This window comes from Nerophis ophidion, linkage group LG14 (assembly GCF_033978795.1).
Source record: "Nerophis ophidion isolate RoL-2023_Sa linkage group LG14, RoL_Noph_v1.0, whole genome shotgun sequence".
In the NCBI taxonomy this organism is placed as follows: Eukaryota; Metazoa; Chordata; class Actinopteri; order Syngnathiformes; family Syngnathidae; genus Nerophis; species Nerophis ophidion.
This window is the reverse complement of record NC_084624.1, coordinates 44,637,781-44,653,494: the sequence shown is the minus strand read 5'-3', so window position 1 is coordinate 44,653,494 and position 15,714 is coordinate 44,637,781. Positions and strand designations below refer to the sequence as shown.

At 43.1% G+C, this 15,714-nt stretch overlaps 1 protein-coding gene across 1 annotated transcript in view; it reads left to right on the top strand.

The window, feature by feature from the left end:
• LOC133568737 (dynein axonemal heavy chain 8-like) overlaps positions 1 to 15,714 on the top strand; it is a 149,053-nt gene that overhangs the window by 85,633 nt on the left and 47,706 nt on the right. The window contains exons 53-63 of the mRNA XM_061920846.1: positions 456 to 648; positions 729 to 851; positions 919 to 1,049; positions 3,737 to 3,890; positions 5,428 to 5,592; positions 5,675 to 5,901; positions 5,999 to 6,117; positions 12,197 to 12,300; positions 13,000 to 13,176; positions 13,259 to 13,426; positions 13,503 to 13,718. Coding sequence (XP_061776830.1) covers positions 456 to 648; positions 729 to 851; positions 919 to 1,049; positions 3,737 to 3,890; positions 5,428 to 5,592; positions 5,675 to 5,901; positions 5,999 to 6,117; positions 12,197 to 12,300; positions 13,000 to 13,176; positions 13,259 to 13,426; positions 13,503 to 13,718 — 1,777 coding nt within the window. The remainder of the gene's footprint in view (positions 1 to 455; positions 649 to 728; positions 852 to 918; positions 1,050 to 3,736; positions 3,891 to 5,427; positions 5,593 to 5,674; positions 5,902 to 5,998; positions 6,118 to 12,196; positions 12,301 to 12,999; positions 13,177 to 13,258; positions 13,427 to 13,502; positions 13,719 to 15,714) is intronic.

Here is a 15,714-nt window from a genome sequence, read left to right as displayed (position 1 = left end):
AACATAATAGTGTGAGAGTCCAGTCCATAGTGGATCTAACATAATAGTGGAAAGTCTTTTGGAAAGTCTTGACAAGCCAGATTTTCTTGTTCTATTGGCAGATAATTTGGCTTAGTTCAAATAAAATACCCCTTATTTATTTTTATTTTTTTTCTTGCTTTTGAACACTGACTTTTTGCCGTGTATGTGTGCTTTGCTGTTGTGTAGCCGCTAGCTCCTATAGCCTACCATGTTTAACTTTTTTTTAATGATTTGACTGAAAAACAAGAAAAGACCAACCTTGTGTGCTTGTTGAAAGACATTTTACATGTTAACTGGCTGTCGAGGCAACATGCTGCAGATTGATTGCTTGTTCAATCCTTGACCGCTTGTTTATTTTCTAATATTGGATCGATCTCAAAGTTGAATCGAGACACCCCGAGTGAAAACGGCACAAACTGATTTATTTTCTTTAGGTTTATTTGCCCCGAGGATAAGGAGTGGTTTGAGAATGCAATAACCCGCGTGGTCAAAGAGCACGTCGACCCGAGCCTGGTTGGAGACCTCCACGATGATCCCTACTTTGTTGACTTCCTGAGAGAAGCCCCTGAGCCGACTGGTGAGGAAGACGAAAATGCCAGCTTCGATGCCCCCAAAATTTACGAGCTGGTATGAACTTCCACTCTGCTCAGTAATGCGCGCCGTGAGAAATTTTTGGCGTCCATTAACTTGAGGAAACTTTCCCCCAGGTGCCGTCTTATGCGTTCCTGGAGGAGAAACTCAGGTTCTACCAGGCCAAGCACAACGACGAAGTGAGGGGTGCGGCGATGGACTTGGTGTTCTTCACAGACGCCATGACTCACCTGGTCAAGGTACAGCCGCCGCTTTTTGACGACACCGGCAAGACGTCAAACATGGACTGTTTGATGCTTCCCATAGATCTCGCGCATCATTCGCACGGACACCGGCAACGCCCTGCTGGTGGGTGTGGGAGGATCGGGAAAGCAGAGTTTGACTCGTCTGTCCTCATACATTGCAGGGTACCAAGTCAACCAGATCACACTGACCAAGTAAGAAGCTGAGAATATCTAACTTTGCAACGATCAAATTAACTCACTTCGGGCCAAAATTACCTGAGTTCCAACACCATGCGCTAGAGCAATGTTTTTCAACCTTTTTTGAGCCAAGGCACATTTTTTGCGTTGAAAAAGTCCGGCAGCGCAACACCAGCTGACGTCATTAAAAAACGAAACTCAATTGACGGTAAGACTTTAAAGCATAAATAACCATTCATCAATATAGTTCTTGTCTCTTTTCTCAGTTCCCTTTTAATTGACAGTACAAAACAAAACATGGCTTCACGGTGGCAGAGGGGTTAGTGCGTCTGCCTCACAATACGAAGGTCCTGCAGTCCTGGGTTCAAATCCAGGCTCGGGATCTTTCTGTGTGGAGTTTGCATGTTCTCCCCGTGAATGCGTGGGTTCCCTCCGAGTACTCCGGCTTCCTCCCACTTCCAAAGACATGCACCTGGGGATAGGTTGATTGGCAACACTAAATTGGCCCTAGTGTGTGAATGTGAGTGTGAATGTTGTCTGTCTATCTGTGTTGGCCCTGTGATGAGGTGGCGACTTGTCCAGGGTGTACCCCGCCTTCCGCCCGATTGTAGCTGAGATAGGCGCCAGCGCCCCCCGCAACCCCAAAATGGAATAAGCGGTAGAAAATGGATGGATGGGTACAAAACATTTGTTTCCACACTGCAAAAAGTCGGTGTTCAAAAACATGGAGAGAAAAAAAAATGAGGTGTATTTTATTTGAACTAAGGAAAAATGATCTGCCAATGTAAGAAGAAAATTTGGCTTGTCAAGACTTTCCAAAACAAGTAAAATAAGCTAACTTCAATGAAGCCAAAAATACCTTAAAATAAGTATATTCTCACTAATAACAAGTGCACTTTTCTTGTTCGAAAAAAATTAGACCTTTTTGTTCAATATGTTGAAAAATATTCTCAAATGAAGTAAATGCTAGTGCCATTATCTTGACATAATGATATGCGCTCGGCATCATGATTTTTTTTTTCATGCTTGAACTAAGAAATTATTACTTTAAAAAAGCAGTTTTATACTTGTGAGTGTTGATGACACAGCTTTGCAACAGTTGTTATTCTAGTTTCAAGCGTGTTTTACTCAATATAGGTCATCACATCTCAGCAACAAACTGTAATATCTTACTGACATCATTTAGGACCAAAACACTTAAAACAAGTAAAAGACTAACATAAAATCTGCTTAGTGAGAAGAATTATCTTATCAGAAAGAAAACAAGCAAATATCCCCCTTATTTGAGATTTTTCAATTTACTTAGATTTCAGTTTTTGCAGTGCATACAATGTTACGTTAAATGAAATAATCTGTTCCAGAGTCTACCTCTCTTAATCAATTGTACAGGCAATGTTTTAAGTAATAAGTAAAAACTACACTCCTTAAAGTCATGCATTTAATGCAAAGGAAACAGGAAGGTGTTTGACACTACCTTGTAGTGTTTCATATGTACTGCTGTAATTATTCATAGTGTTGGCATTTGCTTGGTAAATGGACTGCACATATGACTCACGTTCTACAGACGCTTTCCTGTGCAAAAGTTTTGGTTGTATGGTTATCACACTTTTCATTAGAAATACCTGATAATATCGGCAATATCGACCGATAAATGTGTTAAAATGTAATATCGGAAATTATCGGTATCTGTTTCCAAAAGTAAAATTTGTACGTAGTGGTACACAGACGTAGGGAGAAGTACAAAACGGCAATAAACCTTAAAGGTCACATAATATCTACGGTTTTTCACACACGCAAGTGAATGCAAGTCATACTTGGTCAACAGCCATACAGGTCACACTGAGGGGGGCCGTATAAACAACTTTATCACTTTTGCCAATATGCGCCACACTGTGAACCCACACCAAACAAGAACGACAAACACATTTCGGGAGAACATCTGCACCGTAACACGACATAAACACAACAGGACAAAAACCCAGAACCCCTTGCAGCACTAACACTTCCGGGACGCTACCACCTCAACCTCCTTATGCTGTCTCAGGAAGAGCATGTTTCAAATTCCAAGCTGCTGTTTTGAGGCATGTTCAAAAAAAAATAATGCACTTTGTGACTTCAATAATAAATATGGCAGTGCCATGTTGGCATTTTTTTTCCATAACTTGAGTTGATTTATTTTGGAAAAACCTTGTTACATTGTTTAATGCATCCAGCGGGGCATCACAACAAAATTAGGCATAATAATGTGTTCATACCACGACTGTATGGTCTGTTGATATTGGAATCGGTAATTAAGAGTTGGACTGTATCGGAATATCGACCAAAAAGCCATTATCGGACATCTCTACTTCTCATCCTTGCCATCAACTTCAATTCAATTCAAATTGATTTGGAACGTTTTAAAACTCAACAAGCACAGTTTTTGCTCAGGTAATCAACATTCCAAAAGGGGTGTGCCACAATCAGCAGAAAACAAATTAAAAGCAAGACAGAACCAACTGAAACCACTCAAGCAAGCCAACTTGGAAAGCAATTGCGACAGTAGAGAGAAAAGTAAAGAGTAATGAGCCATAAGGACTTTTCTTCAGTGCTCTTCTTTGCAAGAATGTGATGCTGTTGTAGTTCTGATAAAACTGCTCCTTTGGCAAAATCAGTGTATTATTCCCAAACATTTTTCAGATTAAGTTCATTCTCTGCCTCAGGTCTTATAACATATCCAACTTCATGGAGGACCTGAAGAAGTTGTACAAGTCAACAGGGGCCGAAGGCCGCGGCAACACCTTCCTTTTCACCGACAACGAAATTAAACAGGAGGCCTTCTTGGAGTACCTCAACAACGTCCTGTCTTCCGGAGAGGTGAGAGCCTCACTTTGAAAACCTCATATCACATTAAGCTGAGTTGGCAGAGCTTTGGGCCCGGTTTCAAAATGTATGGCTAAGCCTTGTTTTGTATAAAACATTTTTGAAAAGCTGTGTCTGTCCACAAGAGGGCCTTATTATTTAGTTAAGTTAAAGTTAAAATACCAATAATTTCAGCAGCAGTGTACAGAATTGAGATTGAATTGAATAAGTAAGTAAAAGTATCAATTCTACATCACATGGGAGCTTTAATTCCCTTCCGGGTAGCCTTCCCGGTAAGGTCTTTTCAGGTGTACTCGGATTCAGGAGGAACAGTGTGGTTTTCGTCCTGGTCGTGGAACTGTGGACCAGCTCTATACTCTCGGCAGGTTCTTGAGGGTGCATGGGAGTTTGCCCAACCAGTCTACATGTGCTTTGTGGACTTGGAGAAGGCATTCGACCGTGTCCCTCAGGAAGTCCTGTGGGGAGTTCTCAGAGAGTATGGGGTATCGGACTGTCTGATTGTGGCGGTCCACTCCCTGAATGATCAGTGTCAGAGATTGGTCCGCATCGCCGGCAGTAAGTCGGACACGTTTCCAGTGAGGGTTGCCCTTTGTCACCGATTCTGTCATAACTTTTATGGACAGAATTTCTAGGCGCAGTCAAGGTGTTTAGGGGATCTGGTTTGGTGGCTGCAGGATTAGGTCTCTGCTTTTTGCAGATGATGTGGTCCTGATGGCTTCATCTGGCCAGGATCTGCAGCTCTCACTGGATCGGTTCGCAGCCTAGTGGGAAGCGACTGGGATGAGAATCAGCACCTCCAAGTCCGATTCCATGGTTCTCGCCCGGTGTGGAGTGCGGGAGGAGAACTTGTTTCAAGTTCTCGCCCGGAAAAGGGTGGAGTTGGGGAGGAGATCCTGCCCCAAGTGGAGGAGTTAAAGTACCTCGGAGTCTTGTTCACGAGTGACAGAAGATTGGATTGTGAGATTGACAGGCGGATCGGTGCGGCATCTTCAGTAATGCGGATGCTGTATCGATCCATTGTGGTGAAGAAGGAGCTCCGGTCGATCTACGTTCCCATCCTCACCTATGGTCATGAGCTTTGAGTTATGACCGTAAGGACAAGATCACGGGTACAAGCGGCCGAAATGAGCTTTGGGTGGCGGCGCTCTCCCTTAGAGATAGGGTGAGAAGTTCTGCCATCCGGGAGGAACTCAAAGTAAAGCCGCTGCTCCTCCACATGGAGAGGAGCCAGATGAGGTGGTTCAGAGATCTTGTCAGGATGCCACCACAAAAGCCTCCCTAGGGAGGTGTTTCGGGCACGTCTGACGGGTAGGAGGCCACGGGGAAGACCCAGGACACGTTGGGAAGACTATGTCTCCCGGCTGGCCTGGGAACGCCTCGGGATCCCCCGGGAAGAGCTGGACGAAGTGGCTGGGGAGAGGGAAGTCTGGGCTTCCCTGCTTAGGCTGCTGCTCCCGCGACCCGACCTCGGATAAGTGGAAGAAAATGCTTGCATACATTCTCCTTGAACTGCCGATCATCTTTTGTGTAGGTGTCCAACCTCTTTGCAAAAGACGAGATCCAAGAGATTACCCAAAATCTGATCCCTGTGATGAAGAGAGAATTCCCTCGCATTCCGCCGACGTTTGATAACCTCTACGACTACTTCATATCACGTGCCCGGAAGAATCTGCACGTCGTCCTCTGCTTCTCGCCGGTTAGTCGCGGGAAATGTGCAATCTATGAATGAAAAGATGGAAACCGAACGTGCTGATGACGTTATCTGCTCGTGTCGTTAGGTGGGACCAAAGTTCCGTTCCAGGTCCCTTAAATTCCCGGGATTGATATCCGGCTGCACCATGGACTGGTTCGCACCTTGGCCAGAGGAGGCGCTGGTGGCCGTGGCCCAGCACTTCCTGTCAGAGTTCCCCATTGTTTGCTCCAAAGAGGTGAAAGCCTCCATGGTGACCACCATGGGCGTGTACCACCGCAAAGTTTCCGAAACGTGTGAAAGCTACTTTGAAAGGTACAGAACTTTTGATAGTAATTAAAAAATATATCTATAGCTTGACGTAGTTTACAGTTATATAGTCTTAAAGTGTTTTGCTCTTTTGGTTTTTCAGATTCAGGAGAAGAACTCACGTCACTCCCAAGTCTTATCTCTCCTTTATAAATGGCTATAAAACTCTCTACTATCAAAATCACGAGCACATTAACACACTAGCGGAACGCATGAATGTTGGTAAGGATGATAGATTGGAAGTGTGTATTACAAAATCTGGAACTGATACTGCTGACACACTCTTTTGTTTCTGTAGCTTTAATACTAATGAAATTTGTGGACTTTTTTTGTACATTGTACACTTTTTAGAAATACACAAACTGTACACTTATCCAACGTAATAGATGTCATATTTAAATGAAACTGTATTGATTGATTGATTTTGATTGAAACTTTTATTAGTAGATTGCACAGTACAGTACATATTCTGTACAATTAACCACTAAATGGTAACACCCCAATAAGTTTTTCAACCTGTTTAAAAAGTCGGGGTCCACGTCAATCAATTCATGGTACAAATATATACTATCAGCATGATACAGTCATCACACAGGTTAATCATCAGAGTGTAGACATTGAATTATTTACATTATGTACAATCCGGGAGGGTAGGATGTGGAGGGGGTTGGGGCGGTAGGGCTGTTAGGTTTGGTTGCTATCAGGACTTCAGTCATCAACAATTGCATCATCTGAGAAATGGACATTGACACAGTGTCGGCCTGACTAGGTAGGATATGTACAGTGAGCAGTGAACCTAGTAAGCTCAGAAAGCATAAGAACATGTATATACATTTGATTATTTACAATCCGGGGAGGTGGAATGTGGAGGGGGTAGGGTGTTATTCTAGGGTTGTAAAAACCCTGTTTCCATATGGTTGGATGTTGTTGATTAATGGCTTTCGCTTTGCATAGTAGAGCTTTAACTTGCACTTACAGATGTAGCGACCAACTGTATTTAGTAACAGTGGTTTTCTGAAGTGTTCCTGAGCCCATGTGGTGATATCCTTTAGAGATTGATGTCGGTTTTTGATACAGTGCCGTCTGAGGGATGGAAGGTCACGGTCATTCAATGTTGGTTTCCGGCCATGCCGCTTAAGTGGAGTGATTTCTCCAGATTCTCTGAACCTTTTGATGATATTATGGAGCGTAGATGTTGAAATCCCTAAATTTCTTGCAATTGCACTTTGAGAAATGTTGTTCTTAAAGTATTTGACTATTTGCTCACGCAGTTGTGGACAAAGGGGTGTACCTCGCCCCATCCTTTCTTGTGAAAGACTGAGCATTTTTTGGGAAGCTGCTTTTATACCCAATCATGGCACCCACCTGTTCCCAATTAGCCTGGACACCTGTGGGATGTTCCAAATAAGTGTTTGATGAGCATTCCTCAACTTTATCAGTATTTATTGCCACCTTTCCCAACTTCTTTGTCACGTGTTGCTGGCAGCAAATTCTAAAGTTAATGATTATTTGCAAAAAAATTAAAATGTCTATCAGTTTGAACATCAAATATGTTGTCTTTGTAGCATATTCAACTCAATATGGGTTGAAAATGATTTGCAAATCATTGTATTCCATTTATATTTACATCCAACGCAATTTCCCAACTCATATGGAAACGAGGTCTGTAGTTGCCTGGAAGTGGTCTTTTAGTGCGGTTTTCAAGGAGGATAGAGATGCACTTTCTTTTACACATATTGGAAGTGCATTCCATATTGATGTGGCATAGAAGGAGAATGAGTTAAGGTAGACTGACCATACGTCCTCTTTTTCCCCAGAGATGTGCTCTTTTGCAGGACTGTCCGGGGTGTCCGGCAGGGGTTCCTTAAATGCCTCAAATTTCCGGCGTTTTGTGTCAAGGTTGCGTGTATTTTTAATGTACGTACAGGGTTAAGAGGGGTTAAATACAAAACAACTTGTAAAGGTGTGCACACGCAACAACGTTTATGATGGAGGGACAGAGAGAGAGTGGGATAATGAAATGATTGTCAATAGGGTTGGGTATTGTTTGAATTCGAACGATTCCGACTCTTTGTTTCGATTCAGATTCCTGACGATTCTCGATTCCGATTCTTTCTTTAAAAAAAAAAAAAAAAGGCAGGTTAAAAAAAGTTTTGGATATTTTAAATGAGCTAGCTAACCTACAGTCTTTCTGAATGAAATAGTCTGACATTCTCCATCAATTTTAATTATATTAACTTTTTATGAACTTTTCCGGCTTCCTCCCACTTCCAAAGACATGCACCTGGGGATAGTTTAATTGGCAACACTAAATTGGCCCTAGTGTGTGAATGTGAGTGTGAATGTTGTCTGTCTATCTGTGTTGGCCCTGTGATGAGGTGGCGACTTGTCCAGGGTGTACCCCGCCTTTCGCCCGATTGTAGCTGAGATAGGCGCCAGCACCCCCCGCAACCCCAAAAGGGAATAAGCGGTAGAAAATGGATGGATGAACTTTACTATAAATTCCTCACAGGGCTGTTTTCAACTAGAATATAAATATCACATCAATGAACTACAATATAAATATTATAAATTATGAATACATTTTCACAGGGGTAGTACACTTTCATCAAGAGAGCTTTATTTTTGAAAACCTCATGAAAACACATTTACACATAAGTGTATGATGCTGCAGGTACTTAAACATGTTACCGTCCTCCCACTGATGGGCTAACCTGGTGCAGAAAAGCAAATAAACAATGAGAAACAACTTGCAAAACCCAGTCCAGATTAGCAGCAGGTACAGTGTAAAATCAGAGACAGTTCTTGTTTCGGAGAATGACCATGTCCTTCTTCTCAGGCAGGATGCGTGAGCGTTCTGGACAGATAGTGTCTCCTGTCGAAGACGGGACACGCATTTATTTGTACTCCATGAACTCGGAGGTGCTTCATGATGTTCGACGTGCACCCTCCTAAGCACGAAACAGTCCTGTCGCACGTGTTACATTTCGCCGATATTTAATTTTTTTTAGTAAAATAAAGCCACACTTTCGACCGTCGACGCCCGCTATCCATGCTTGACTGACTTGCTCGGCTATGCTAACACTTCCGGCGGTGGGCGCTTCTTCGTTGGTGTTCAGCGGTTTCTTCTTCCGGGTCGGCGGACTTACTATTTTTTTCCGGTCGGCGGCCTGGGTATCGAAACTAGTAATCGAAATTTAAACTTTTGAACGATTCCGGGAGAATCGGAAAGTTAGTCCCTGTTCCAATCGATACTCGATACCCAACCCTAATTGTCAATTAAGGCATACTTGGTCCACAGCCATACAGGTCACACTGAGGGTGGCCGTATAAAAAACTTTGAACAGTGTTACAAATATGCGCCACACTGTGAACCCACACCAAACAAGAAGGACAGCACAGATTTTGGGAGAACATCTGCACCGTAACACAACAGTACAAATACCCAGGACCCTTTGCAGCACTAACTCTTCCGGGACGCTACAATATACACCATCCGCTACCACCAAACCCCCCCCCACACACACACACACACACATATCTCCCGAATTCGGAGGTCTCAAGGTTTGCAAGTATGTGTTAAAGTTGCCTGGAGGTGTTGTTTTAGTGCAGTTTTGAAGGAGGATAGAGATGCACTTTCTTTTACACATGTTGGGAGTGCATTCCATATTGATCTGGCATAGAAGGAGAAAGAGTTAAAGTAGACTGACCATACGTCCTCTTTTCCCCAGATATGTCCTCTTTTGCAGGACTGTCCGGGGTGTTAGGGCGGGGTTCCTTAAATGCCTCAATTGTCCGGCGTTTTGTGTTGGATCAGAATCTGGGTTTAACATGGTTAGTGGAGCTTCCCCTTGTGTTGTGGTTATGGTGGTCATTTACGTTCTGGAAGTAGTTTGACAAGCACTTCGGTATCACTGAACCAAGTCTATAAAATCCTCTACTCCTCCCTGATACCGAAGTACATGTCAAACTACGTCCATAATGTAAATGACCGCCATGACCACAACACCAGGGGGAGCTCCAAAAACCACATTAAACCCAGATTTCGATCTAACAAAGGTTTTAACTCATTCTCTTTCTATGCCACATCAATGTGGAATGCACTCCCAACAGGTGTAAAATAATGTGCATCTCTATCCTCCTTCAAAACCGCACTAAAAGAACACCTCCAGGCAACTACAGCCCTAGACTAACACCCTCCCTCCGCCACATCCCACCTCCCTGGATTGTACATAATCAAATGTAAATAATCAAATGTTCATACTTGTTCTTATGCTCTCTGAACTCACTATGTTCACTGTTTGCTCTACATATCCTACCAAGTCAGACCTACACTGTTTCAATGTCCATTTCTCTGATGACGCAATTGTGGATGACTGAAGTGCTGATATCAACCAAACTTAATCCAGGTTAGCTTATTTTTTAAACAATAACAAATGATCCTAATGTACAGTTCCTACATCTGTTATTGACTGATGAATAATTGGCAGAGCTCCAGGCTTCTAAAATCCATCCATCCATCCAGTTTTTTACCGCTTCTCCCTCTCGGGGCAGCGGGGCGTTGCTGGAGCATACATCTCAGCTGCATTAGGGCGGAAGGCGGTGTACACCCCGGACAAATTGCCACCTCTTCTAGAATAAAACCAGTAAATTCAACATTTCGTGTTTTCTCAAAAGCAGAACATGTAAAATAGACAATTTTGCTTAAAAGGGAACCTTTTCATGTAATGTTGTAGCAGTTGCGTGTTCGTATGTGAGGGTAAGCACTGTTGTAGATAGATGGATAGGAAGTACTTTATTGAGTCCTTCAGGTGAGTTCCCTCAGGAAAATTAAAATTCCAGCAGCCGTGTACAGAATTGAAATCAAATTTAAAGAGAAAATGATGGGGGTATAAATAGAAACAAATAAAAAAACATTACAATAAGAATAAAAAAATAAAAGCAACACTGGGAATAAAAATATAATGTTAAAATAAGAATATAACAAGAGAAACTAGGCAGTAGTGACCATGTTATGAAAAAGTATTGCACTGTTATTGTTTTGCATCCCCTGTCATCCTAGTACCCCTCTACCCCCCTAACCCCCAGAGAGGAGTTGTACAGTCTAATGGCGTGTGGGACAAAGGAGTTTTTGAGTCTATTAGTCCTGCATGAATTGATTACCATTACCATGAATTGATTAACGTGGACCCCAACTTAAACAAGTTGAAAAACTTATTCGGGTGTTGCCATTTATTGGTCAATTGTACGGAATATGTACTGAACTGTGCAATCTACTAATAAAAGTTTCAATCAATCAATCAATCAATGCACTTGTGATGAAGCAGTCTAGCGCTAAACAGGCTCCTCTGGTTACTGATAATTGTCTGCAGAGGGTGACTGGCATCATCCAGGATGCTCTCTAGTTTTTCCACAGTCTTCTCCTCTGCCACCGTCACCAGTGAGTCCAGTTTTATTCCGATCGTAGAACCGGCCCGCCTGATCAGTTTCTCCAGTCTGGAGCTGTCCTTAGATGTACTGCCCACCCACCACGCTACCATGTAGAACCGAACTCTGGCAACCACAGACTGGTAGTACATCCATAGGAGTTCTTTACAGATGTTGAAGGAGCTCAGGAAGTACAGCCTGCTCTGTCCTTTCCTGTACTGGTGGTCCGTGTTAACAGTCCAGTCCAGCTTATTGTCCACCCAAACCCTGAGGTACTTGAATGAGTCCACGGTACCTCAACTCCGTCGATCACAAAAGGTTGTGACCTTGGACTCAACGGCGTGGCGCAGTGGGAGAGTGGCCGTGCGCAACCCGAGGGTCCCTGGTTCAAATCCCACCTAGTACCAACCTCGTCACGTCCGTTGTGTCCTGAGCAAGACACTTCACCCTTGCTCCTGATGGGTGCTGGTTGGCGCCTTGCATGGCAGCTCCCTCCATCAGTGTGTGAATGTGTGTGTGAATGGGTAAATGTGGAAGTAGTGTCAAAGCGCTTTGAGTACCTTGAAGGTAGAAAAGCGCTATACAAGTACAACCCATTTTTTTATTTATTTAACCTCCAGAAGTCAATGACCAGCTCCTTGGTCTTTGACGGATTGAGCTGCAAGAGGTTGGTGTGGCAACAGACAGAAAAGTCCCCTACCAGTAGTTGTAGTTGTAAATGTAGTTCCCAATGTGGCGGTTTGAGGGAACACACGTTCCATGCTTTTCCAAAAATGTCTTTATTGCTTGAGCTCTAACATGGATTGCTTAAATACGGTGTGAGACATTGGTTATTGTGTTCCCCGCAGTCAATTCATTCAATGTTGTATTGCAGGGTTGAACAAACTGGTGGAGGCCAGTGAGTCCGTGGCGAAGCTCTCCAAAGAGCTAGAAGTCAGTGAAAAAGAGTTGGTGGTGGCCTCTGCCAAAGCTGACAAGGTTAGATTAACAATAAGATAGCACACACACATGATTGGGGAATTAAGTTTGTTAGCATGCTGTTCAAGTACCTTGGAGTCTTGCTCACAAGTGAGGGAAGAGTGGATCGTGAGATGGACAGGCGAATCGGTGCGGCGTCTTCAGTAATGCGGACGCTGTATCGATCCGTTGTGGTCAAGAAGGAGCTGAGCCGGAAGGCAAAGCTCTCAATTTACCGGTCGATCTACGTTCCCATCATCACCTATGGTCATGAGCTTTGGGTGATAACCGTAAGGACAGGATCACGGGTACAAGCGGCCCAAATGAGTTTCCTCCGCCGGGTTGAGGGGCTCTCCCTTAGAGATAGGGTGAGAAGCTCTGTCATCCGGGAGAATCTCAAAGTAAAGCCGCTGCTCCTCCACATGGAGAGGAGCCAGATGAGGTGGTTCGGGCATCTGGTCAGGATTCCACCCGAACGCCTCCCTAGGGAGGTTTTTAGGGCACGTCCGACCGATAGGAGGCCACGGGGAAGACCCAGGACACGTAGGGAAGACTTATGTCTCCCAGCTGGCCTGGGACCGCCTTGGGATCCCCCGGGAGGAGCTGGACGATGTGGCTGGGGAGAGGGAAAGGATAAGCAGAAGAAGATAGATGGATGGTATGCTGTTTCTCCATGATGACGAGAACATGTTTTGTGTGTTTTTCACGCACATATTTTAGGTGTTGGCCGAGGTGATGATCAGCAACGAGGCTGCCACCTTAATAAAGAACGAAGTCCAGATTGTGAGTGACAAAGCTCAGAAGATCGTGGAAGAAATCACGTTCGAGAAGGCCATCGCCGAGGAGAAACTGGAGGCGGCCAAGCCGGCATTGATGGAGGCGGAAGCTGCTCTTAATGTGAGAGTTTTGTCATTGTCATGATGAAATAATTGTTTTGTGTATTTCTACTGACGGCGTACGTCACAAAACCAAACCACAGACCATCAAGCCCGCTGACATTGCCACGGTGAGGAAACTGGCCAAGCCTCCGCACCTGATCATGAGGATCATGGACTGCTGCCTGCTGCTCTTCCAAAGGAAGCTAGAAACCATCACAGTCGATCCGAATCTGCCCTGCATCAAGCCGTCATGGGGAGACGCTCTAAGGGTACGTGTCCTCGCTAGATTTGTTCCCGTGCCTGATGTGCGAGGCTCACGTTGGACCGTCTTTATCTCTTCTCCAGCTGATGGGTAGCACAGGCTTTTTGGCCAACCTCCAGCAATTCGTCAAGGACAAAATCAACGAGGAGATGGTGGAGCTTTTACAGCCCTACTTTCTAATGGAGGACTACACCATGGAAAACGCCAAGAAAGTGTGCGGCAGCGTTGCCGGCCTGCTTGCCTGGACCAAGGCCATGGCTACCTTCTATGACATCAACAAGGAAGTGCTGCCACTCAAGGTAAGTTGGTAGCGTCAGTAAAGTAGCACTCTCGAAGCAATTGTATCTAGTACAGTCTTCCTCAAAAAGTGGGGTACGGTGTAATGTCAGGGGGGGCGCATAACCTCGGGGAACATGCTTTTATTGCTGTACCAGAATATGATGAGTGTATGTCGCACTTGGCTTCACTGTAACCACGGTGGGGGATGAGGAAAGACTGGTGTGTTGTTTCCTTTATTTTTGATATGCTTACAATGTTATGCAGAGGTATTGTCATAACAAATTTATCGACAAAATATACTATTTTTACTCATTTTGGGGGGGAGCGGTGCAAAATATTTTCTTTTTCCGAAGGGGGCGTAACAGAACATATTTGAGAAGCACTGATCTAGTAGTCACTAGAGGTGGGTGGTGGGTAGAGTAGCTAATAATTGTACTCAAGTAAGAGTACCATTGCTTTAGAGTACTAGAGTAAATATAAAAAGTGTCATCCAAATAAATATATACATATATATGTGTATGTATGTATATATTTATGTATATGTGTGTATTAGAGGTGTAACGGTACGTGTATTTGTTTTGAACCGTTTCGGTTCGGTCTGGAGGCGTACCGAACGAGTTCCACACGGACATATTAAGTAGCGCAGCGCCATGAATTGATTTACTTGGACCCCGACTTAATCAAGCTGAAAAACTTATTTGGGTGTTACCATTTAGTGATCAATTGTACGGAATATGTACTGGACTGTAAAATCTACTAATAAAAGTTTCAATCAATCAAAAAAAAACAACACACGGCATGCTAGTAACGACCGAGCTACGATAGACTGACCATACCTCCTCTTTTCTCCGGATATGTCCTCTTTTGCGGGGCTGTCTGGGTGGAATTTCTTAAATGCCTCAAATGACATTTTTAGTTAGGGTTGCGTGTATTTTCAATGTACGTTCAGGGTTAAGAAGGGGTTAAAAACAAAACAAATTGTGCGCAGCAATATTTGTGAGGGAGGGGCAGAGACAGAGAGAGCGAGAGAGTTATAATAAACGCGCATGCGTCGCCAGGCTCTGCCTTTTATCTATAGATTTAACAGATTTTATTTTTATTAGCTATAGCGGGGGTGTCAAAAGTGTGCCCCGGAGGCCATTTCCGGCCCACAGCTAATGTTTTAAAGGCCCACCGCACATTCTAAAAATACTATTAAATAAACGAAAACACAAACAAAAGAGAAATAAAAACACTTAAGGCTAAATGTAATTTAGAAAAAGTTGCAATGTTGACTAATAAAACAAAGCTGTTTTTTTTTTTAATCTCAAACTGTCACACCTCAAAACATAATATTGAATCAAAATCATTGTTATTATGAATTATTGACCTATCCAAGTTTCCGATTACTTCACATCAAATATTCCACTAAGAAAAATATTTTTGGTGGAAGATTTTGCAAATTTGTTAAATAAAAAATGTATATTTTGTTGTTTTCTTACTGTACCGAAAATGAACCGAACCTTGACCTCTGAACCGAGGTACGTACCGAACCGAAATTTTTGTCTACCGTTACACCCTTAGTGTACATGTATATGTGTGTGTGTGTGTGTGTGTGTGTGTGTGTGTGTGTGTGTATGTATGTATGTATATATATATATATATATATATATATATATATATATATATATATATGTGTGTGTGTGTGTGTGTATATGAGGACCTCCCATTGGCTCAGCTGTATTTACGTTTATTTTTAATAAAAATACACCTGTTGTCATGTCTTTCATAATGATTGTGAACGGTAGGCAAAATTCTAAAAAAAAAAAAGTGCAGTTCACTTTTAAGTGTTTGCAAATTCCATTAATAAAACATATTAACTTTTGTAATAGAGAGCTTTACCATATGTCTTTTTGTCTTTCACAATGTGCTTCCTTGTTGAGATGATAACTAGCTAACATGCATTTTATTAACAGGATGATAAGTCTACAAATAAATTATAGAAATAAACATGGTAACATTTTATAGTGCACTCTG